This window comes from Strix uralensis, chromosome 12 (genome assembly GCF_047716275.1).
Source record: "Strix uralensis isolate ZFMK-TIS-50842 chromosome 12, bStrUra1, whole genome shotgun sequence".
NCBI classification, from domain to species: Eukaryota; Metazoa; Chordata; class Aves; order Strigiformes; family Strigidae; genus Strix; species Strix uralensis.
In genome coordinates this window covers 15,862,194-15,886,389 of record NC_133983.1, presented here as the reverse complement: position 1 = coordinate 15,886,389, position 24,196 = coordinate 15,862,194, and the positions used below count along the sequence as shown (strand labels likewise).

At 36.1% G+C, this 24,196-nt stretch overlaps 1 protein-coding gene across 3 annotated transcripts in view; it reads right to left on the bottom strand.

Moving 5' to 3' along the window:
• Positions 1–24,196, bottom strand: part of CDH11 (cadherin 11) — an 83,685-nt gene that overhangs the window by 16,275 nt on the left and 43,214 nt on the right. For 2 of the 3 annotated variants that reach the window (XM_074881620.1, XM_074881619.1), the window contains exons 3-6: positions 4,374–4,767; positions 2,832–3,126; positions 1,928–2,047; positions 1,274–1,441 (exon numbers count right to left, since the gene is read on the bottom strand). In XM_074881620.1, the coding sequence (XP_074737721.1) occupies positions 1,274–1,441; positions 1,928–2,047; positions 2,832–3,126; positions 4,374–4,601 (811 nt within the window). In that variant the 5' untranslated portion in view covers positions 4,602–4,767. Of the gene's footprint in view, positions 1–1,273; positions 1,442–1,927; positions 2,048–2,831; positions 3,127–4,373; positions 4,768–23,523; positions 23,784–24,196 lie in introns of those variants that run through there. The other variant, XM_074881621.1, reaches the window with a different exon arrangement.

The window sequence follows — 24,196 nt, the reverse complement described above, 5'->3', positions numbered from 1 at the left end:
CCCAACTGTGAAGACTGAATCTGTTAATGTCAGCCCTGATTAATGTCATATGTAAAAAATAAATAGCACAGGTATAAAAAATGACTTTATTTGACCACCTGCAATACACTTCAATCATCAATTTAAAAATGTAATTGTACCAAATTTAGTTTGTATTGCCATGGTAAACATAAGTCTTGAGGAGTATCCAGTTTTAACTTTTATCCTTTATGGATATTCATTTACTGAGAGTGTTTATCAAAGTAAAAGATGAAGCATCAACACTTAAAATGGAAGGCTATGTGAAATAGAAAATGATGCTCACTCACTTGAAGGTCTGTCAAAGACCTGAAAGGGCATAATCAGGAGCTGTTAATAGGTTGTGGAACACTTTCATCAAGGGCCAAGGTAAGCAAGAGACTTCAAGCCTGAGAAATATAGCTATAAGATCATAAAGTAGATCTCCTTTCCTTTGTCCATCTTCATCAAAAAACAAAGTGAATTTGTTCATTGAAAATTACTATCATAACTATGCTTGCAAATAGCTATGAACTTGAAGTACTGAAAGGCATGACATGAAGCCACTTGGAGACCTCTTTCAAACACCGTAAATCTAACTGGAGAGCTTTCTGCTGCACACGTTATGTGACTACTGCATACTACAATTCTCCCAACACAGAAGAATCTGTTCCTACACAATACATGCAGGGATTTTTGTTTTAAACTCTTCCTATTTCCCCACAATGATTTCTTAAAGTTCTTGTGGTCTGAGTAGAGTAGTAAACATCGCTTATTTTTTTTAAAGTGTCTTTTACATCCACACTATAATTATGAAAACAGGAAAGGAAGCAAACCAGCTTATCCCAGCACTGCTGCAGGGCAGGTACATTTACTAGCTTTTTTGACTGATTTGGTTTAAGTCACAGAAAAGCCCTCAAGAAATGGGGCTTCTTTCACCATTAACAGAGAAGTCCAGACTATGTCTCCCTGACCATATCATAGGTATATTTCTAATATAACATGGTCCGTAGTTTCAAAAATGAAGTGCAGTGTTAGGAATCTTTGTAATCTAATCTTGACCTTAAAAAATGTCTCACTTTGCAACACAAAGCAAATAATCCAGATACTAAAGCTCTATATGATACTAGCAAAAATGTGTAAATAATATTTATCTATTCACATATGTGCTGTGATAACGCATCAATTACTGCTTTTTGAAGTTTTGAATATGTCTGAAATCATACAATTATGGGTACTAGTATTAAATGTGAGTAAGGATTTTGTTGTTACTTACTCTGTGGGAACTTTGGTGGGTTGTCATTGACATCTGTAAGTGTAATTGTCACTTTGGTTGTCCCTGAGAGGCCTCCCATGTGTCCTCCCATATCTTTTGCCTGTATTACAACATGATACTCTTCTTTAGCTTCTCTGTCCATATTTGGAAGGGCAGTTCGGATAATTCCTATAAATACAAAGAAAATATGGCACATACAAATTTTCACAGGTTCACATCACGAAAAAAATTGATATTTCATTTTTACCTTGCATGAAAATACAGCAATGTTTGCAGTGATGGTGCAGTTTCTGTTTTCCCTACACTGTGCATCATGCTATGCAAGGGAAATAACCCAGATATTCAATACAGTTGAACATAGAACAACCCTGGAGAATTACAGTTCAGAGCAGAAACTGTCATTTCCATCATACCATATCATACCACAAAAGAAATAGTATCATCTTTCTAGTGCAGTGTACCCAGAAGCTCTACCAAATGTCAGGGGACCAACCTGCAAAAGAGCTTAGCTAGAATCAAGAAAGAATGAAGGAAGCTTTGCTCAAACACATCAGTAGATATACCAAACTGTACTGCCTCAGTCAATATATTTAGTTCTTCATTTTAATATATTCCAGTTATGAGGTCCTAGTCAAATAAACTGCTCAATAATACCTGTTTGAGCTTCCACCGAGAAGTACGGCTGACCTTCAAGAATACTGTAAACCAGTTTGGCACTGTTCCCATAGGTAGGATCATCAGCATCTGAAGCTGTTACCTGAATAACTGATGTACCTAAAAATGGAAAGCAAACAGAGAAGGAATACAGTCAGAAGCAAACATGTCTGCAAGAACCATGCAGATATGCTTTCAGTTATATGGCATAACTATTTCTTAATTTTTTTATTTCCAGGTTTGGTAAATGAAAAAAATTTATTTGGCAATTTATATATGAAAAAATAGACTCATATAATCCAAAAAGATTTGTCGCTAGTTGTGATGTGGATTAATGTTCTAAACAGAGAAGATATAAAAGTCGGCAGTCACTGTGTACCATTATGGTTTTTTTCCTCGGTAGTTTAAGCGTTATATTGCTTTTGTCATTAGGCAGCCAAGCAACAGAGTTTTCTTTCTATGTTTACCTCAGTAAGTTTCAGAGAAATCATTCCCGTAGAAATCTCTGAGATAGACACAAGCTCAAACAGCAGATAAAAATGAAATAGATAGTATGACAGTAACTCCTTAGCTTTATTAGACAGTTCTGCCAAATGAATGATCTTGACGTTTACCCCACAGTATTCACACTCCATAAATTCCATGGGACCCTGACATTCCTTCCTGGGCGGAAATAGTCCTGTTCTAGGAACTATCTAGAGACACTTCAACCGTGACAGTTAGTAGCTGTGCAGGGTTTGATTTGGTCAGCAAATTAGATAAATTGGCTGAGTCACTGGCTGAGCATGAAGTAAATTTTACTTTCCAAAATTCTAGACTCTAAGAATTAAACAAAGCCAAGATGTACTGACAATGCAACACCTTCCGGAAGGCCAGGAACTGAAGTGCATTTATGAGTACTTACCTACATTTGATCTCTCTGGCACATTGGCATGGTAGTTTTCATGAAGAAACTCAGGTGGGTTGTCATTTATATCTTGAACTTTAACAATGAATTCAGAAGGTGGTTCCAAAGGTCTGTTAGTGTTCCTGTCTACAGCTTGTGCCGTGAGAGTGTACTGAGCTCTCTCCTCCCGGTCCAGTGTCTTTGTTGCATGGATGTTCCCTGATTTGTCATCAATAACAAAAATGATTCCTGCTCCTTCACCTGAGAGAATGTATTTAATGTTTCCATCCCCAGAATCAATATCTGAATGAAGCTACAAAATGAGAAACAGACATACCTTAACAAGATAGTATACATTTCATGCATGTGTTTATGAAACAAAAAAGTTCATGAAGTTACTATCATTTCATAGTTTTCAAAAATCTTATCTTACATCAGGCAATAATCCATGCTCAGGCACATGCTGTGAACACTTCTGCTCTGCATTCAGAGAAGCTGCCTGCACAGACTTCCATGCTACCATACGTAGGGTGCTACTGAGACCCAAGGTTTAAGATTTAAGGAAGAGAATACATGAGAAAATAGTTATACCAGGTTCTTTACTCAAATGAAGTTGAAAGGAAGAGTAATTTTTACAATGATTTTGTACAATTCATACTAATCATATTCTACTAGGTTGCATATAAAAATCTGTTAAGCAACAAATGGGATGTAATGAATGAGCCAATCAGTGATCGCCAACTAGTTTTTAATTGCAACCTCTAATATAAAAGAAGTAACAAATGCTTACTAAACATTCTTACTTTTGCAACCAATCTACACATCAGTTTGATGAGGGAAACATTGTGCCAAATTATAGATTTATTGATTGTATATTGACAGCTACAAATTGCACAATACTAACCATCTTTTAAACCAGAATACCAGAACGGTATTTGCTGTTATTGATCCTCTTATCCACTCTTTTTGTTCTGGGGTTAAGTCAACATGGTTCTGCTGACCATTTATAAACTGGCTAAAATGCTGTTTTATTTATGTATTTATATACTGTTCGTGTTAGACAGTAACAATTAAAAGTTAGTTGAGGACATGTGTACATCATATATGCACACAGATATCTCTCCCTCTATACATACCCCTCATATATTTAATTTTACTTGAAAGAATGAAGAGATTGAGCAGTACACTTTTACTGAGCTACTGGGTTAGACATTACATTTTTAATTACTATTTCTAAAGACCCAAGAATGATACTAGATATTCCTGAGACATATTGTTGCTCAAGTGGTTGCTGTGGTTCTCTTGCTGTTGTGTTAGATAACAGCTTGTACACCTTCATTCAAAGACTGCTGAGGTCAATGGAAAAATTTTTACTCACTTAGGTAATATTTTGCTTAGCACCTTGAGCTACAATAAAATAATTAATTCTAGGTGAATAAGTAGCTGCTGGAGAAGCAGCTAATACAACAGAAAAGCAATGGCAAGAAAAAATAATACACACAAAATAATAATATAAATTAATAATATTAATCCATGAATGAAAAAGAAATTCTTTCTTACCCTTCCTACTAGTACAGGATCTGGTCCTGTATACTCTTCTATAACAAAGAACTGATTCCACACCCAGCCTCTTTTTGAACGATGCAGAACTTGTCCTTCTTTTCCTTTTTCATGGTGACCATGAAGTGATGGCCTTGTGTGGTTCAGTTTTTCCGTAGTTATGGCATGGCTGTAATACAGCATGACCAGGCAGATAAGAGCGGCATGTAAACAATTGTCCTCCTTCATTTTTGGTTATTTTGTAGGCACAGGAGTATCCAAGAATCTACCCCTTCCACCTTGGAAGTCAAAAAGTTTGGGGTTACCGAAGTTTCAGATAAAATGTTCTGCACATAGGATGCCACCACACATTAAACACATCACTTTAATGCTCTGCAGCTTCCCAACTTAATTCCTGAAATAAAGTAAAATGGAGAAGATTGTCAGTTCTTTCATGTTTTTGAGGTGCAATAATTTTATTAAGCAAAATAAAACTAGTACTACCTTGGAAAATTTCAAGATAATAAGAGGATTAAAATATATTCATAATTATGAAGTACTGAGTAATGAGCATATTTGATGTTTTGTTACATGTAACTGCCACCTTGTAAAATTTCCTGACTTTGCTGGTTAGGGCACTCATTTGGAAGTTGAAAGACAGAGAATCGTATTTTCTCATGATCCTTCCAAATGGATTTAGCCCAAGATGCAAGGTAACTGTAGAAATACCTAATTCATATCTAAGCCCTCTTTGGAGCTTAGATATAAGCCTTAGATATAAGCTGTTAAGTCATAGGTTTAGATATAAGATAGATACCAAGAGACGTGCTTACCAAGAATTGAATATTTCTACACGTGCCTGGAAAAAGGCCCTTTCATGATCAATAGATTTTCATTCTGAAAATAACTACCTATGTTTTTCTAGGCAGGAGGAGTGGCTGACAGAACTCCAAGGACCTATATTTTGGATTTAGACCCTGGAAGTAGCCCTCCTACCTCTCTCTGAGGATCAAGTCAACAAAGTGGAGAAGCAGTACTTACTGCCAATTCTGCTTTCTTTGTTCTGGTGATGATAAATGCCACAAACAAATAAAAACATATTCAGATACTTTTGATAATATAACAATTAATTTGGCTATTTATTCCTAATTTCCCTGTGATTTAAATTACCAGAATTATATTGATTTCTTACTTCCTAATGATTCTTAAAACACTAAGTCAGAATTAATATTTGAAGCAGAAATTGCATAAAACAGTGAAACCTGAACGAAGGTCTATACCTCCAGCAGTTAACAATAATAAAGGCCAGTTTGACTTATACCTGGGGTTTCCAATATATTCCCCTTCAATCTTTACAGAACAGCCAATTTTTACAAGGTCCCTACGATGTTTGTTTCAGCTTTCAGTGTAATTTACTTTACTCTTCTGTAAGATACTAATAAAACCCTCAATGTTATAGTCATACAGGCATATATATAAAGATATGATACCATCTTCTTTAAAACAAAATGATTTTTTGTGAGAAATACAGAGTTCATACACATAGTATTTGTAGCAGAGAAAATGTGAATATAGGGAAAAGCTTGAATCTACGTCACATTTTATAACTCCATCAACAGACAAACATCTCACTAGTACCAAACCCATCCATCTTGGGATGTCTTTCTCAAATCCTGAGCAGTCATGTCCTCCCATCCACATCCCTTTGCACAATAACATAAAAATACACACCCAACATTGACAGACAAGGATTTATAAATAATTCATAAATAAGAAATTAAATATTAGTTTTTATTTCCTCAAAAAAAGTTTTTACTTTTATTTTATTGAAAACTAAAATCACCTCAATTACAACACCATAATGGCTCCAGCATAATGAATTAAAGTCACACATATAGATGCACACATAATCTGACCTTCCTAAGCATATTTATTAAGTACAACATTTGGTATATCCATTTAATTCTTTACTATTGTTATATGATGTACCAATACAGATGACTCATACCAGCATGGAAGACATGAAAAAGAAAACAATCTCTATTACTTTGGTCAGAAAAATGCTTTTATAACTTTTATTCTGACACAATATATATGTGTGAAGTGTGGAGCATTAGGTCTGTGGTTTTAAAGCTTATTTCGTATCTCCATTTTCTTGAGGGGTAAAAATAAGGTAGGACTTAAAGGACCTGAAAACTGATATTTAACCTATTTTGGAAGTGGCTTAAATATGAAAGCCTTTCAACACTAGTTATTATAGTGGCTCTCTATGATAATAGTTAATTCTAAAAGGAAAGGACACTTCCTCCCACGTCCAAGTTTTGCACAGCAAAAATAAAACTAAAGCCCCTAGTATGCCATATTTACTTACCAAGTTTCCCTATCATTTAACTCTATTAAACCATAGTAAATCTTCTTAAATACAAGCCATCAAATTCCCTACTCATCCTACAGATGTAAAAGGAGTTATTCTGTCCTGTTAAGTAAACACCTCTGGATTTACATCCTTGTGTCAGGTGTAAATTTAACCTGGCAGCAAGCAGGCTCTGAGGTTACCTATTTTGGCTGTTTTGTCTACAGAAATTTACTGATGTAATCAAATTCTACATATTAAGGCAGTTCAGTCTGCTTCATAACTGCATTCAGTTAATCAGTGATACTGCTGTTGCATATGTAGTTTACTATGGAGTGTCCTTTGAGCCAAACAGTCTTCAATGCCATACCCAGTACAGCTAATTATGCTGGACAAGTACATTTGCTATAGGGATCTAGAGCATGTTGCTCATGTGCAGCAGTTAGATAGAGGTGCTTGGGCTCTTGGACTGTTAAGCAGGGCCTACATGATCCAAACAGAAGTGAAATGGGAAGGTACACCTAGACAGCTGTGCATTTTTAAACCTGCTGTGAAAAAAAGAAAGTAAGTAAACTGCTTACATAAATAGATTTTGGATGCATTTGAAAAGTAAACTCACTGATAATTATTCTTCATTAACATCACATAATGATCTCAACAATGAAAGTAAGTAAACAAATATGACCATTATTCCCAAACTTCTCAATACTGTTATGTAAATCAGTAAACAGTTTATAAAGATGCTTAAGAATAACGGAAGAGCCAAGATGATACATATGCCGCTTATTATCAGCTATTCACATGTGAAGTTCTGGAAACAAAATATTAATCACACATAATCCATGCTTAATTTACTAATAAGGATTTAAAGCAAAAATTGTTTGCTACCTTTTGTTTTATCCTCTGCATATATGTGGATAAAGAGGAAGCAATAAAGCTACATGTCTTCAAGATAAAGAAAACTATTATCTCTCATCCACTACTTGGGCTAAAAAAAAAAAAATATCACTAAGGCTGTTTATGGTAATTGCTTCTGTTTTGAGTTATAATGTGAAAGGACTCCATGTTAGTAATACCAAGTTGGCTCTTTAGTAAATGACCTACTGCTAGATAGGCTGCAATTAAACCTAGAGCTGCAGGCAATAAGGTCTCCCTGGCCTCCTTGTGCCCCTCTAGTCTTCTCCCTTCCTGAAGTTCATACTCTCTGTTCAGTTACATAGCGGTTGCCACAGCATTAAGCCCTCTGACTCCTATCCGCCTAAGAAAAGCTAATAGAATAAATCAACAGGGTTCCACTGAAATCTATGAAATTACTTAAATTCAAAACAGCTACAGTTTGGCTTTTTATAAACTACTTTCTTCCTAAAAGGCAAGGTGCACAAGATTCTCTTAAGGCTAAAATAAACTTAATTAAAAAACAAAGCAGCATTATTAACAAGAGAAGTCTTTTTTTTTTTCTTTTTTTTTTTCCCCAAACAATCTACTTAAAACCTTTCAAACATTTGAATGTTAACTCAGCTGCTGAAAGCCTACAGGTTCCTACTTCTTCAAGCAGAAAATGTGGAAAAACAGCTAAACAATTTATAAAGCAATTCCTTTTCTCTTGTGGAAAAATACCTCATAATCCTGTAAGCATGTAATACAGATCTGAGGACAGACTGCAGCTGACTGGACTGCTGCTCTGGTGAGTGTCCACAAATTCTCTGTGTGCAGCACTTTTATTTAGGCACTGCACAACACTACACAGGTAGTGAACTGTCAGAATCATTTGCTGTGAATGTTTCTAGTCTTTCTTAAAAAATCACGGTCTTTAAGATATCCTTAACATTATTGTTATTTCTGCACATAGATTATATTCCTCAACTACAGCAGAGCAAATCTCAGTGGGCAATTGACCAAACTGCAACATCCTGATTTTTTTCATTGTTGTTTAGTATTGCACAACATGTAATTTTGAAATCCTAAGTTTTCCTAAGAAATCTGTTAAAAAAATCTGCATCCCACTTCTTTAAATGTAGTGGACGTCAGGTTTGAACTGTGATGGACTTCTCAAAAGGAAGAATTCCATTAACATAGTTTAACTGCATAGAAATGTTTATAATACTGGTACTGAATAATAGCTCTATCAGGGATAAAGGAGAAACAAGAGTTAACCAGCCACCACACGAGATCAAATCACATCAGAGAGGCACATGAACGCAATGAGATTCCCAAATGCTGCCCATGTAAATTGATCAGTTGAGGTATGTAGGACTGAGAAATGTTTAAACAGTATCTAGTCCACACTCTGAAAAACAACATACACGGTGAGGTGTATACACAAACTATTTGCATGGAAATAGAAGATCTCCCTAAATAATTGTGAGAACATGCCTTCAGGGCAGTTCTAGCTACATAGAAAATATGTCTATGTTTTGTACTTGTAGTTGCTACTTAGTTCTGGAAATGCAGAGCTAGTAAATTTCAATTTTAACCTAAGAAAAGTCCGTTCTTCTATCGTTAGAAAATAAAACCCTTCAATAATTCTAATGGAAATATGCTATTCAACTAATTCAGAACACATCTATCATAAACCTGAAAAATGATATAACCATGTCCACAGACTATGGCATGGAGTAGAGCCAGGGTCTTGACTGCTCCACAACACATCAACTCCACTCTCCTTGTTCACCCTCACACTGCGAGACCACAAAGTGCCGAGACTCTCACCATGCAGCACAGCACAGTGGAGAGGAGGTGTTACGGGGTTGTCCCTGCTCTAACGGGCTAATCTAAAAAGTCAGTCTGCTCTAGAAAACTTCACACACAAATTTGAATGACTGTTCATAGATGACTAATAAACAAAAATAAAGAGCCAGCAAAGATTATTTTAATGACAAGACCAGTCGCGGAAGTAAAGTCTAGCCAACTTTAAATCTCTTTCATTATATTTATAGCAAAAATAATCCCAAACATTCATGCTGACTTCCTGTGTGCTATTAAATGACCATATGCCAAATTATAACAGACTAAACAATTTTTCTGATTTATCTAAGCCATAACTTCTCGATGATACGTTAAAATAGCAATTGTTCTAAGGAATACACTTGGCAGAAAGCAGTCAAGAGCACAGTGTAGCAATATAATAATAGATGATTATGTTCTGAAATGTTTTGCAAAAGTATCAAGTAAATATAGCAAACTCCCAGTCCAAATGAGATTTTAGCTGTAATTAGAATTAGCTGAAAAGATGAATGATTTATTTTACAATAATTTTATCATCAGACAAGGAAATGAATAGTTTTTTAATGACAGAATAAATATTGGATCATATTAGTTCTGGAGTTAAGAGTGTCTTGAGTTTTAGGCATAAGGATGGAGCGGCAGGCCCAGCTGGGCGTCTCCTCTGTGTAATCAGGCATAGCAAAGCTAACAAGAACCTAGACATTTTTCTGCTTTTGGGATAGGGCTGTTGCAAGCAGCCTCAGGGCTCATACTCCATGGTTTAACTTAAATGGTTAGCAAAGAGTCTCTTTCTTCCTTGAATACTGTAAGCGGGGTCATGAAAAATGAGCAGTTCACATGGAAAGAAGGTAGGAAAAAGATTTCCAGATCAAATAATCAGTTGAGTCCCACTGAGCCCACACTGGTTAATCTTTAGGGCATATCATGAATTTAAGTACTTTGGGAGTTTTTAATAAAATACATGGATGTGGAATAGTTCTGTGCACAACTGTTTCATTACTCATGTGCATTGGTGAATGTATGCATAACGGTGTGAATGCAGGAGTTCAGTCTGACATGTATTTTTTATCCTCTTGTAGACTGCTGAATTGAAATACCTGACACCTAAGTATTTTCAATAAATTTATATAAATCAATATGAAAATATTTTTGAAGGATACTACTTCTTGCAGAAAGCTATTCAGCACTAACCAGTAAGCTTCACACATCTTGATAACCTAACATTTGGTTTTAATTTAATTTTTTCCTGTTTAACAAAACTTTGTTCTCTTGACTCATTTCAAGAAAATGGTACATAAAGATGAACAAATAGCCTGCCCCCTTTTTTTTTGAAACAAGATAAAATACCAAGAATCAGTACCTTTCACATTTAATTTAATTCTCTCAATTACTTTTTGATTTAAAACTGTTCTGCATTATCAGACCAATCTTTGAATAGTTTTTAGCTTAGACTCACTACAACACACTTGTGGAAAAAAAGGCATCTCATTTTATTTATATGAAATAACGTTAGCAACGTATCAAGCTCTGCTATATAGCATATCTATATCTATCCATCTATCGATCTATATATGCATGATATATATAGCAAACCCAGTTCTTAAAATAAATGCTTTAGTCCTGAAAAATGCCAAACTTCTGTGAGATTCTAGGTACTCTAAATCTGGACAAGACTAGAATTAGGATTATTGTATTTTTCCACTGGAAACAGAGTATGCCTGATTTTTCCTTGATAGAACTACTTATAGGGTATGCAGAATTGAGAAAAGCGCAACACTGGTGTACCATCAGTTGCAAGTTCTACTTTAAATGGAACAACTTGAACGGGAGGATGAGACAATATCAGCTTCTTTAACTTTCAGCTACACCTCAGCAGTTAAGGGCTTTATGCACGTCTTTCCAGTCAGTAAATCGTCCCATTAGGAGATGGATTTTTGCTTCCTCAGATGAACCCCTTCTCCCAGGGCAGCATTGGAACATAGACCTCTATTCACACACCAGCAGAGTTCCCTCTCTAATTGCCAGGACCACGGCCCTTACTCATCACATACAATGTAAGAAAATTAAAAACTAAAGGACTCCATGCCCAGCAAACTGACTTTATGAATATGACTAACCCTGTGAGACTAGCCATGTATATATGTATCTACTGGGAACCAAGCATTAAAGGCCAATATGCAGTAGCTAATGTAAAATGTTTTGTTTAAATGACAAGAGGTCTGATCTCTGATACAGGAAAAGATTTTCATGCTGTATATGTAACTGGTAAATCTCATTTTTCCCAATGTGTAATTCTAAAACAGACTGCCAGCAACTAACTCCCTGTGAGCCCTTCTGAAATACCGAATCTCTCTTCTTGTGGAAGCATATTTCAGGTCTCACTGGAGCGAACAGCAAATAACCCTCATCTGAATGCAAATTTATATAAGGTCTTTTGTGTCATTCACAAAACATAATTAGTCTTATGAGACAAAAGTATTTAGTCCAGAAAAGGAAATTTTTCATATTTAAAGGTACTTGGGAAAAAAATTCTCTTAGTTGTTCCATTGAACATTGAGAGCCTCACACTCTCCCAATTCATATTCTGCTGTTTTGCACAGGAGCACAATACAATTGCAAAGGATTATAATCTGAGGTTGCAGTTCTACAGAGCTAAGCATATATATAGCTTTATATATGGTGTGCAAACAGCCAAGATTCTAGGGGTATCCTACTACAGCGGAATTCTAGGTCAAGGCAAGATTTGTATGTACTAAATACATAAATAAAATCTTTACAGTACTGGCAATTTTCATCTTTACCAATAGAAGTCACCTTAAAAATGCTAAGTAAATTTTGTGGAATGCTATTCTCAGTTCTGTAGAGTCCTACAAAAGAAAATATTAATCCTTTGCATTTTTAAATTATGTTTTATAGCACTGTATTGGATTACTGAGAGTTTAAAGCCAACAATCCCCAGCTGCTCCAAAGAACAGTTTTCAAAATGTAGCCATGCTCTCCTGTAGCAGCTTTCAGACTAAGTATTAGGAAACCATAGACAAAACCATAAAATGATGGCTTACTGAAAATAGAAGTCATTTTGCAGGAAAGAGGAAGAAAACTAGCCTCCTGTCTAATACAATGTGATACATCCTTCAGTATCCACCTCTGAAATCATCATGGAAGGAAAGTATTTTCACCAGGCTTTGATTTAATTTGTACTCGTTCAAGAATAGTGAAATTGCCATTTGGTGTACCTCATACAAAGCAGTAGGAAGACAACTTAGTACATTATGAAGTGAATAACATAGAAGTAAGCCTGAGAGAGTGATATTAAAAGGCTTGGGAAATGAAAAATGGCTGTAAACAGAGTTTTACATTTACTTGCTGCTCTGGGGAGATCCACTTAAGATAAATGTGACAGAGGCTGTCTGTTTTTAAGCATAAACTCTACAGGAAAACAACTAGCTTAAGAAAGGTAGTCTTATTAAAGAACATGGTGATTGATAGAGTCATTTGAAGTAATGACTAAGATCTTGGTAGAGTTTATTTTAAATAGTAATTGCATTCTTGTGCACCTTAGACAAACTGGAATTCTCATAATTTCCTGTGTACTCAAAGGCCAATATAGCTGCAGCCTATGTCTATGCTAGTTTCAATACAGTTTACTATTATGTAAGTGCTATAAATGATACTCCAAGGAGGAAATAATTGACAGCTAAAGTCAACATACTTCCAACTACTAATGCTGTACTTACATGATAAGCCAACCCTTAATATTTTTTTTCTCTAAGAATTTATACTTCTGAATGGCTAAATAACACTTGTCCTGTGACTGACAGTCTCTTTGTTTTATGCCAAAAATGAGACAGAAGGTCAAGACTAAAAGTGGTAACTGAAAACCTTTCAAAAACTAATGGCTATAGGCAGGCCTACTCAGCTACCAAACCAAACCAGAAAGAATTCCAACAAGCAATACAGTTCTGTTCTGATCTATAATCTCTTGCTGAAGGGCTGACAGCATCCACGCAGTCAGAAATCTAAACTCGATCTGTGGTATTGTACTTACAGCTTCATTTCTAGAGGCAGCTTCAGAAGTGCTGCTGAAATGCCAAACTATTACAGCATCCTGTGGGGTCTTTATATGACCAATGTGTTCCTCTATAAAACGTTTTTCCACTTTGAATATAATTCTAGTAGACTACTTGATCTCCTGGTCCTCTTCAGTCTGGTCTCCCTCAAATAGGAAAGTTTCTGATAAAAGATTGGCACTTCAGAAGCACATGCAAAGCACACTGACAGCAGTTTGTTTAAGTCTAACAACTGCTATGACTCTCATTTAGAGAGGTTCACATAATTAGATTCTCTGTAACAGTTATCTTTATAAAACTTGACAAGTTAGTGAATTACTAAGAGTGTCTTTTTCAAATACATTTGCTAGAGAAAAAAGGTGAGAACTAAATTTCTAATCAAAGAGCCTTTTCCTTTCCTCAGCTTTCTCGGAGCTGCAGAGGGAAGAGTTCAGATCCTTCAGCCATGAACATGTAAGGTCCTTTTTGATAGTTTGCTTAACTGTTCCAGTTTAGTGCAAATTCCTTCCATAGAGAGCATAAAAGCTACTTTGAGATTTTTTTGAATGAAAAACTGAATCAATAATTAATTTTTTCATAGGCAGAGATTGTCTGTGAAGAGACCTATTATGGTTTGATAGCATGAGAGAATAACATCACAATATTCAAACACATTCCTAATACAGCATCAATAGCTCTAATAAAGGACACCATCACTGTTTAAGTACCTAATGGGACGCTACAGCTGAAAAGACCAAAACTGCAAATTTAAATTTTTATTTACAATCCATTAAATCACAAGATCATAATTCAAATAATATTGGCATATCTTCTGAGATTTCCATTTAATTTAAAAAACAAACACACAAAGAAAACACCACCTTCATTAGATACAACCTTCCCTTTGGCTTCCTGTGCAGCCTGACTTGCTCTGAACACAAATCAAAGGAGCTATCCGTATTTTCAGTGTTCCAAAGCTATAAGGACTAAGACACAATTCCCAATATTATGATACAAAACAAAAAAATGCAACAAAGGTGCTAAGGTGATGAAATTAGATGCTAAGCATATAAATAGCACAAAAAAGACAGACTTGTCAGCTTGCAATTAAAATTTGTTTTTCATGCAAATGATACATTTGCAGAAAGGGCAAATGATTCAGTATATTTTTCATGAACATAATTCATTTTGTGTTAAACCTGTTCATTACAAATTTCTAACTGATCATATGAAATACTAATACATCCCAGAGATTATAGATTGGCAGCATTTCTGACCTGTAATTGCAGATGATTGTGACAAAACACTTCATTTCTATTCTTCTGACAGAAATGGTTAACAATAGTTTTAAGGCAGTGCCTTGCTACATTTGGAACAATGTTTGGCACCATGACATCATGCAGATGAGGCAAAATTTAAATACCTTGAACCTATAGTTGTTCTTGCATAAAAGTCTTAGTTTCAGAAACTGATGTTTCACAGAAAGCTGGTCATGGGAAATTGACAAAAATGGGCATTTGTTTAATTAGATTAGTGTTATTCATAGCGGAAACTATGAATCCACTATAATTAGATATCTTCTGGAAGTACATTATATGTTTTGGAGATTTAAATACTCTACCTTTGCCACCATTTTTCCGATGTCAGGGGCAAGTCTTGACCTTAAGAGTGCAATAATCAGGACTTGTGAAATATATCTGCGGCTTAGATCAGCAATCTTAGATTTCTGCGGCTTAGATCACCAATGCCTTTTTTAATGAACAGGACAGTGTAAAAGTACTTGCATGTGAATGAGCATGCATACAGTCAGGTAAAGCTTTAGCTTCCAAATCAATAACAGATAGTTTTTTCCCTAATGAAGACCAGTGAATTGTTAAAAACAACATGACACTTGGTAGAACTGCTGGATTGAGAACAGTATAATTTTTGGATGGAATGATCTTAATATGAGGCAAGTACAGGGTAAAGAATTTATATTCATAGAAGAAAAATAGAGGCCAATAACAAAAAGAATTAAGATAAATATGTGTGTATATATATACACACACATATATTAAAAAAAAAAAAAAAAAGACTGAAAGCTTTGGTCAAAAGAATAGCATGAGGCATTTTTGTCACATTAAATACAGCCTTACATTCAGCATATTTTCTACCAAAATGTTCTTTTCAAAAAGTTGCCAGTGTGATACCACTATTTCAATCCAACCAATTTCCTTTGAAGTCTCCCATAATGGTAATTAAATAAATTGCTCTTGAAGTAATTATGGTTTTTTTCTGGAAAAGGAAGTATTAGGTTAAAGGGAGATGAGAGACTCTGTCACCAAACATCTTTCTAAATACATCAGTACTTGTTACATTTATTGGAAAAAGGATGAAATATTTAGAAATTTGGGCCTTTTTGGTTTTTATAAAGGAAACATCAACTTGACAGTTGAAATAAGAAACAAACTAAAATGACTGCTAACAGTCCTGGGAGAGCATAGAGAAAGAAAATGGAAGTTGTGTCAATAGAAAGCTTTTAAAGACCATATGCGTTAAGCCCAAGAGAGCTAGTGTGAACTAGAAGCCCAAATTACCATGTTAGCAGCAAATAGCTGGTGGACAAGATGAAGGTAACTGAAAGTCCAAGACTAATGAGCAAGTATATTGTATAAAATGTCATTCTCTGTGCGAGCACAAATGCATCATGTTTGCAGGAGCATGAGGCTTTGGAGACCAGGTTACTATAGTTCTGTTAAGAAGGTTCTGCGTATGGCAGATTCATTGGATGAAATACCTCTCACCTCTGTGAATTTTACCATCTTTAATAGAGAGAAATGAGGCTTTCACAGTTCCAAGTAATTTCCAAATACATAACTTTATGTTTCATGTGTACTTTTCCTCTTGGTTACAAGTCAGGCTAAAATTGTTAGTTGCAGTGTGTTGAGCGTACTATGAGTTTTGTTTATGTTTTTTCTCAGATTAAGTTTTTTTAACTTTGCAAAGATTCCCCTATTATTTGTGGAAATTTGCCATATACCTGCTAAGCAACCTGTGGCATCCACCGATTTAACCATCAGAACAGGCTGACTCAACCATATACCTTGTTCTCTGGTCTAGTCTGGTATCTCAGACTTCACAGAATTTAAAAGCAATACTGATGCTTGCTGGTTTTGTTCACATTACAAAGAAACTGGAGTTTTTAATTTAAAAGCCTATGCAAAACTTAAGTGAGTATGTTTTTCTTTGTGTATAATGCTGAACACTCCCATCTTCCTTTTTCCTTTAAATTTCTTTGGTAAATAATATAAGGTTGCATAAAACTAATCCATATGGATTAGTATTTGAATTTCTTTATGGTTTCTGTACAATAATCGCATCCAAGGATAGCAATATAATGCTCTTCTACAATGCTAACCTTGTATTTTCTTGCCACTTCAACGACCAAAAGACAATGTTTTTCAACTCAAAAACTCATAAGAGCAAGCAAAAGTGAAAAGAATTATTTGGTATCATTTGTACTTCACCTACAATCAAAAATAGCTTCCTGGTAATCCAGTGGTCAGAGAGAATAAATCAACAGACAGGCACCAGCTGGAGAAACTGGATCTGGGGATTCATCCAAGAACTGGGAACATCTTTCTGAACAGACAGACATATTTCTTGTTCAAATGTAATGGTTGTCAGGGTAAACATTGCCTTAACAATCTTAATGCGATTTTTTTGTTAAACTCTTTGTGCAAATTTTGTGGACCCCTTCTGGCTTAAGCTTCAATAAGTGAGTTTAGAATCAGACCCAAAGAATGATAAATATATATTATAAGCAGAAAGAACTCATCGTGAAGGTCATACACAGGCACTTATATTATGCTATGCTATTTGTAAACAGTTATAACTAAACCCAACTATAATATGTGACACAAATTATTATGTAAGAATAAGATTGATAAATTTGTTTACTAAAATTGTTTACTAAATGCCTATTTTAAAATGGGGATTAATTAAATGCTGTAAAAACATTTCTCCATATGTAACATGAACTTGTTAAAACTTCAGAGCTTTGTAAGCCAGTAAAATACGGATACAGAGGTACGGATATGGAGAGACTGAGACTGTCTTCACCAGCAAGTGCTCCAGCCTTACTGCCCAAGTATGCCACAGGAGGCAGAGGGAGGGACTGGGAGAATGAAGAGCCACCCACTGTAGAAGATCAGGTTTGAGACCATCTAAGGAACCTTAAGGTGCACAAGTCCATGGGACCTGATGAGACGCATCCACAGGTCCTGAGGGAACTGGTGGATAAAGTGAATGAAGTGGCTAAGTCATTGTATTTGAGAAGTCGTAGAAGTCTGGTGAAGTTCCTGCTGATTGGAAAAGGGGAAACATAACTCACATTTTTAAAAACAGAAGAAAGGAAGACTCAGGGAAATACAGGACAGTCAGTCTCATCTCTGTTCCCAACAAGATCATGGAGCGGATCCTCCTGGAAACTGTGCTAGGGCACAAGGGAAATAAGGAGATGATTGGTGACTGCCAACATGGCTTCACTAAGAGCTAATCACGCTTGACAAATTTGGTGGCCCTCTATGATGGGGTTACAGCGTTCGTGGATAAGCGAAGAGCAACTGATATCATCTACCTGGACTTGTGCAAAGTATTTGACACTGTCCCGCACAATATCTTTGTCTCTAAATTGGAGAAACATGGATCTGAAGGGTAAACCACGCCGTGGATAAGGAATTGTCTGGATGGTCATACTCAAAGAGTTGCAGTCAATGTCTCGATGTCCAAGTGGAAAGCGGTGACAAGTGGTATTGGGACCAGTGCTGTTTAACATCTTTGTCGGCAACATGGACAGTGGGATCGAGTGCACCCTCAACAAGTTCACCAAAGACATCGAGCTGTGTGGTGCAGTCGACACACTGGAGGGAAGGGATGTGCCATCCAGAGGGACCTGGACAGGCCTGAGAGGTGGGTCTGTGCAAACCTCATGAGGTTCAACAAGGCCAAGTACAAGGTCCTGCACATGGATCGGGGCAATCCCAAGCACAAATACAGGCTGGGCGAGGAGTGGATTGAGAGCAGCCCTGCAGAGAAGGACTTGGGGGTATTAGTGGATGGAAAACTGACTCTGAGCCAGCAATGTGGCTGCCCCCTCCCTGGCAGTGTTCAAGGCCAGGTTGGACGGGGCTTTGAGCAACCTGGTCTAGTGGAAGGTGTCCCTGCCCATGGCAGGGGGTTGGAACTAGATGATCTTTAAGGTCCCTTCAGACCCACGCCATTATATGATTCTAAAATAGTATTACCATTGCTTGCAACATGCCAAAGGCTGTGTGTGAAGCTGACAGCACAGGATCCACTAGGACTTGTTAGGTTTCATTGGGATTTGTTTTGACCTGCCTGGGGCTTGGTTTTGGATAACTTATTTGGCTGTAACAAGTTATCTAAGGACCAGGTGACTATCGCCTAATTTGTTTTGGCTTTTTGCTTAGCTTTGGATGACTGTGTGTTGTAATACAGTTGGTTTATATATATATTTGTAATAAATAGATAACAATAACAATTCACTATTCCATATGGAACAAACTATCTCTGACCCCCAAATAAAATGCAGCATACAGACAGGCATGGGATGATATAAGGAGATTTGAAAGTCCAGGTAAAAGATGATAGTGGAAGCCCCAGGGCTGTAAACTACTCACCAGGAGTCAGCTACCAGCTATTGAACGAATGCAACCTTGGAAGCTGCACAAAACCAGTTTTAAAGATAACACAGAGAACAAAGGACAATATTCAATATACGTAAAACATACCATTCACAGTTAAGCTGAATGTAATGTGGAACTACAGACCAATGAAGAAAGTGCAAGGTATGGAGATGTGGAGCATGTTAGCAAACATAAAAACAACTCCAGGTGGATTCTAGAGTGAGGAGGAAGAAGGAACCATCATGTATTGCTCTTGGATGCAAGGGCCCTCCATCCCCATCCCTGCCTGAAGACATCTGCCTGAGAGGCAGCTGATGGTGAGCATGACACCAGAGAAAGGGTAGTTACTAGAAAGCTTGTGTGTATCACTTTTAACTGTACGTAATTTGTATAAGAGCTCAACACGGGTGAACTAATAATTCTTTGGTTAGACTGTTAAGACTTTAGGTTAAGAGTCTTGGCTTTACATACAAGTTTTGTTCCTTTGGCCTAAATGAGCTCCACAAGCTGTAACATAATAAACTGACGAAGACTTCAAGCTGCCTAGTCAGAAACCTGGCTGCAACACACTGGTAACTGCTCACAAGCAAAGTAGTTCAGTCAAACAAAAGGCAATGTTGTCAACCATGTGTGAGCTCATGTTAAAGAAACAGTCTGTGCTGAAAGGAGGTAACAACAGCATGTGGGGAGCAGAAGTAACCTGGATAATGATTGGGCCAACAGAGCACCAACCTCTGCTTAGGAGAGCTGGTTTTGACAGTTATTTTAAAAAGCCATTACCATTCTATTCTTTGCTGGAAAGTTTTCCTACTTAAACATTTAATTGATCTTTATATTTGTTAAATGAAAGCACTTTTTAAGCAAATCAAATCACTACAGATCTACAAGGAGAAAAAAGGTCATTTCATTTGATGGGAGGTTTCTTGAATACACAACTATTGTATTATTCTGTTTATCCTGCAAGCAGCAAAGTAGCAGTAATCACTGGGTCACTAGCTTTACTGTGAAACAGCACAACACAGTCTTTGTTGAGCTTTCCTTGGAGTGGGTCATTGTGATTCACTGAAAGACTGTTCCCTGTGATGAGGCTGTTCTCTCCTATGTCTTATGCAGGTCAGAGAGGGACAGAAGACGGAAGCGGTACCTTTGGACATGTAAACAGAAGAACACAGAAGTGAAGTTTGCAGTTAGTGAACAGCTCATTAGTGAGTGCTAAAGGTCTGTGCAAACACATTCCCTTTAAAAATTAAGAGAAATATTCTCCTCTCCAACATGCTGCAACTCATACGTATTGCCCACAGTGAAAGTATGAAAACAGCTCAGGAGGTCAAGAAGAAGTCTTGTTGGTTGGTTATTTTTGCTTCAGTGCAGCCTCAGTTCACAAAATATAGCTTATAGCATGAAACTAAGCCAAGATAGGCAGGAGGCCTCTCCAAGTGACCAGACTTTTGAGTTTACATAATCTGTTTTTCTAATTTGAGGGTAGAGAAGGGAGAATGGGAGACCAAGTACCCAATTCATCCTGTAAAAGCGGGTATAAACCTGTAAAACTACAAGGGGATCAGATCCCAGAACCATGACTTTCCAGTATTTTCGGCTGTTGTTTCTGAAAGAAGATCGTGTTCATAAACAGAACCAGAGAATACCCTGGAGGATCAGTCCTGTGTTTGATTCCAAACATTATATTGTCTCAGACTTCCCCTTTTCTGGCCTCTCCTGTTATCCTGTTGAATTCATTAGACGGTTGTGGCTACTGGCCAAAACAAATGGTTAACACATCCCAGAGCCCATATTCTTTGAAATATCTTCTGAGACAGGAATTTATAGCATTGCTATAATAAAACTCAGATTTCAACATTAAAGTATAAGTCTGTGTACTTGCCACACATACCAGAATTATACAGAAAATTTGAACCATGAAACCCTGAGGAAACTGGGAAAATATGCAGTAACATCTAGAAAGAGGTCATTAGGACTTGGTTACACCTTTAAGAACAACCTTAAGCAAGAGATAAATCACATATGATGTTACACAGGTAGCAGCAATAGACCTAAAAAAAATGCCATTGAATCACAAATACTTTGGTTTTGCTACACTGAAGTACAGCAATTTTAGAGTGGTCTAGAGCATTACTACCTTAGATGAGAAAAGATGGGATTGAGTCCTGATTGCACCCTCACTTTGTCCCTCCATGCCTCTGCCCAGCTCTGAGAAGGTTAGTTTTTTGCTTTGATGTGACCATTTGGTGTTTTCTAGTCTATTATCTTTTATATTCTGTTTGTCATTAAGCATTCATCTAAAAAAGTACATATTAATCTTCTGCAGGAATTACAAAGAATTGCTTTTATAGACAAGAAACTGTATAGCTTTTTCCTGTAAAGGAATAGAAGTATAAACTTTGCCTAAAACCTTGGAACAAACCTTCATTTACGAGACAAGGAAATCATTCTTATTCCACTACACGAATTCAGTGGGCTGCCACAGGCCAGTCATAATCTGTTATTGTTTCCCTGCAACCTTGTACTATTAATTTTTCTTTTTAATGAACTGTCCAGTCTAGTTTAGCTATGGGAACTATGATGGAGCTGCAATATAAATGGTTTATGTCATGCCTTTGTCAAAAGGCTTTCCCCTACAGCACTAGAACGTAATTGAAAAGCTATTTTAAAATAAAGTAACTAAATGGTTGCAAATGCAGGTTGTCAGGAATAAAGTGGGAAAATCCTTTGCATTACATTAGATTTTATCAATCACAACTTGTATGACTTTATTAGTGTTTATACAGATTAGTAAAGCCACATAAATTGCATATGTTTGTATGGTTACATTAGTAAGTATTCCTGAAAGATCCTGAAGCCATTTTTAAGTTTTTTCTTCAACTGTGATTAACAATGCAGTAATTGGTTTGGTTAAATACCTCAAAAGAATTAAATATGCTAAATTTTGTTTTATTTTATAGCATACAGAATATGTCCATGTTTGAGACAGCAAAGTAGTTTCTGAGTAGAATTCAGGACAGTTTTTGTTGCATATGAAACCTTGAATGGCTGAGTACACAGTAATTTTTTTATATATTATATATCCAAGACACAATTTAGTTTCTTCTCATGTATATTTTTTATAGCCCTGGATGCATTTGTTCTTGAGGCACAACAGTGTATGTTTTAATATATGCTATTATTATAATAATAATTATTATTATTAAAGCCCAGACAGAGCAACTATAGAGAGCATTTATAGTTAAAGCTGACAAAAGTTTTCTCAATAAATTTCCATCAGAGTTGTGTCTGAAAGACTTTGATTTAGCTTTTTGTTCATACTTCTCGCCTTTAAAATAACTAAGGAAATTTTGTCAGAAATTAATTTTATCAGAACACATATTTCACAACTAAATGCAAAATATTTTAAGTTGTTTTGACTCACAAGCAGTTGCATTTTTGGTGAGTTTTTTAGTCAATGTATCAATCTTTTAATGGCTTTTTCTCCTCTTATGGCCAATCTCTGCAGTTTGTGCAGTGCAATCACTTCATTGCTTAGGCAAATCTCATGCCTTGGGGGAACCTCAGGAGTTTCCTGTGACTTAGCCCAGCCAGGATTCTCCAGCCCACCAGGCAGAGCAGACTGCAACCCAAATAGAGCTCGGATTTCCCGGAAGACTGGGAAAATGCAGAGAAGAGTGTCTGATGAATTTTTGTCACTGAGATCTGAATTTCAGTTCAAGTACAAGGTAGCAGTTTCCAACAAAAAAACTACACATTTCAACAAAGTCAAGATTCTTTCAAGGCAACAGTACTTCATAGAAATAATTTGCTATTAAAAAGCAGATAGGAAAATCTAAAATGTCCATACTAGGAGGTATTGAGATGACAAGAGATAGGGCAGTGTGAATGTATTTCCCCACTTGATGTCTTTTAGAGGTCTTTGTAATCTATAACAGAATAAACATTCTTCTTTGGTATTTGTTTCACCAGGATATATGTCTTATAATTATTCTAATAATATTTCTAAAAAGAGCACCAGCAAAGCAAAAGTAACAAATTCAGACTCCATCTCTTACCAGACAATGTGAAATATGACTGACGCAAGCAGATAACTCTTCTCAACATTTCACTTTCAGGCCTTACTTTAAGAAGAACCTAAGGATTTGATGTACTTTAGAGTGTCATCCTACTAAAATCAAAGCTTTTAACCTCATATATGATCCTATTTCATTTAGACTACTAATATCCATCCAAAAATATATGTAATAATCTAATCTTGCAGATATACTAGGTGTTTGTTCTGTGTTGTAGTTTTGTGGGTTGAAGTTGAGAATTCAAAAATTCAAGTCTTAAAACCTATAGAAATTGCTACTTACATAAGGGTGAAGTGAGATGCGTAATGCAGGATAAAGCAGGCAATTGCAGATGTAATACTTTCTGTTCAGATATGTAGGCTCATTAAACATGATAGCACTGTAATAAGACAGGTGATTCTAAGTAACTGAAAATTAATCTTCTTTCCACATGGCATTTGTGCAGAAAAAAAAAAAAAAAAAACTATACAGCAATTTCCTTCCAAGATCTACTTTGTATGTCAGGAATACCATATTTTTCCCATTATAGTTTAGGCTTATTATGTGAGAATTAGAAACAAATAATAAAAAGGATGTTAGATATGAAAGAGGCAAAGTATACATTATACAACACTGATCTATATATTCAATAAGTGAACCCAAGTTTCTCATCCTATATGAGAGGGATTTTCAAATATGGCCATATTCTTGTTTTGGGGAACCCATGGACCCTTTATTCACATATAATGCTTTTCAGAGTATTATAATTGAGAAGAAATTTATCTGTAGTGCCTACTCTCACTTGCTCTAGAATTTCAGTATAGAAAATCCAAGCGTTATAGGAAGGAAATCTCTAGTCTTATTCCCACTTAATGAAGCAACCAACCATCTTCCAGTATGACTGAGTAGCCAAGCCTATGTTATCATTTCAGATTAGCTCAGTAGTGTCTTTTCATCTGCCCTGTTGTTCTTTGTT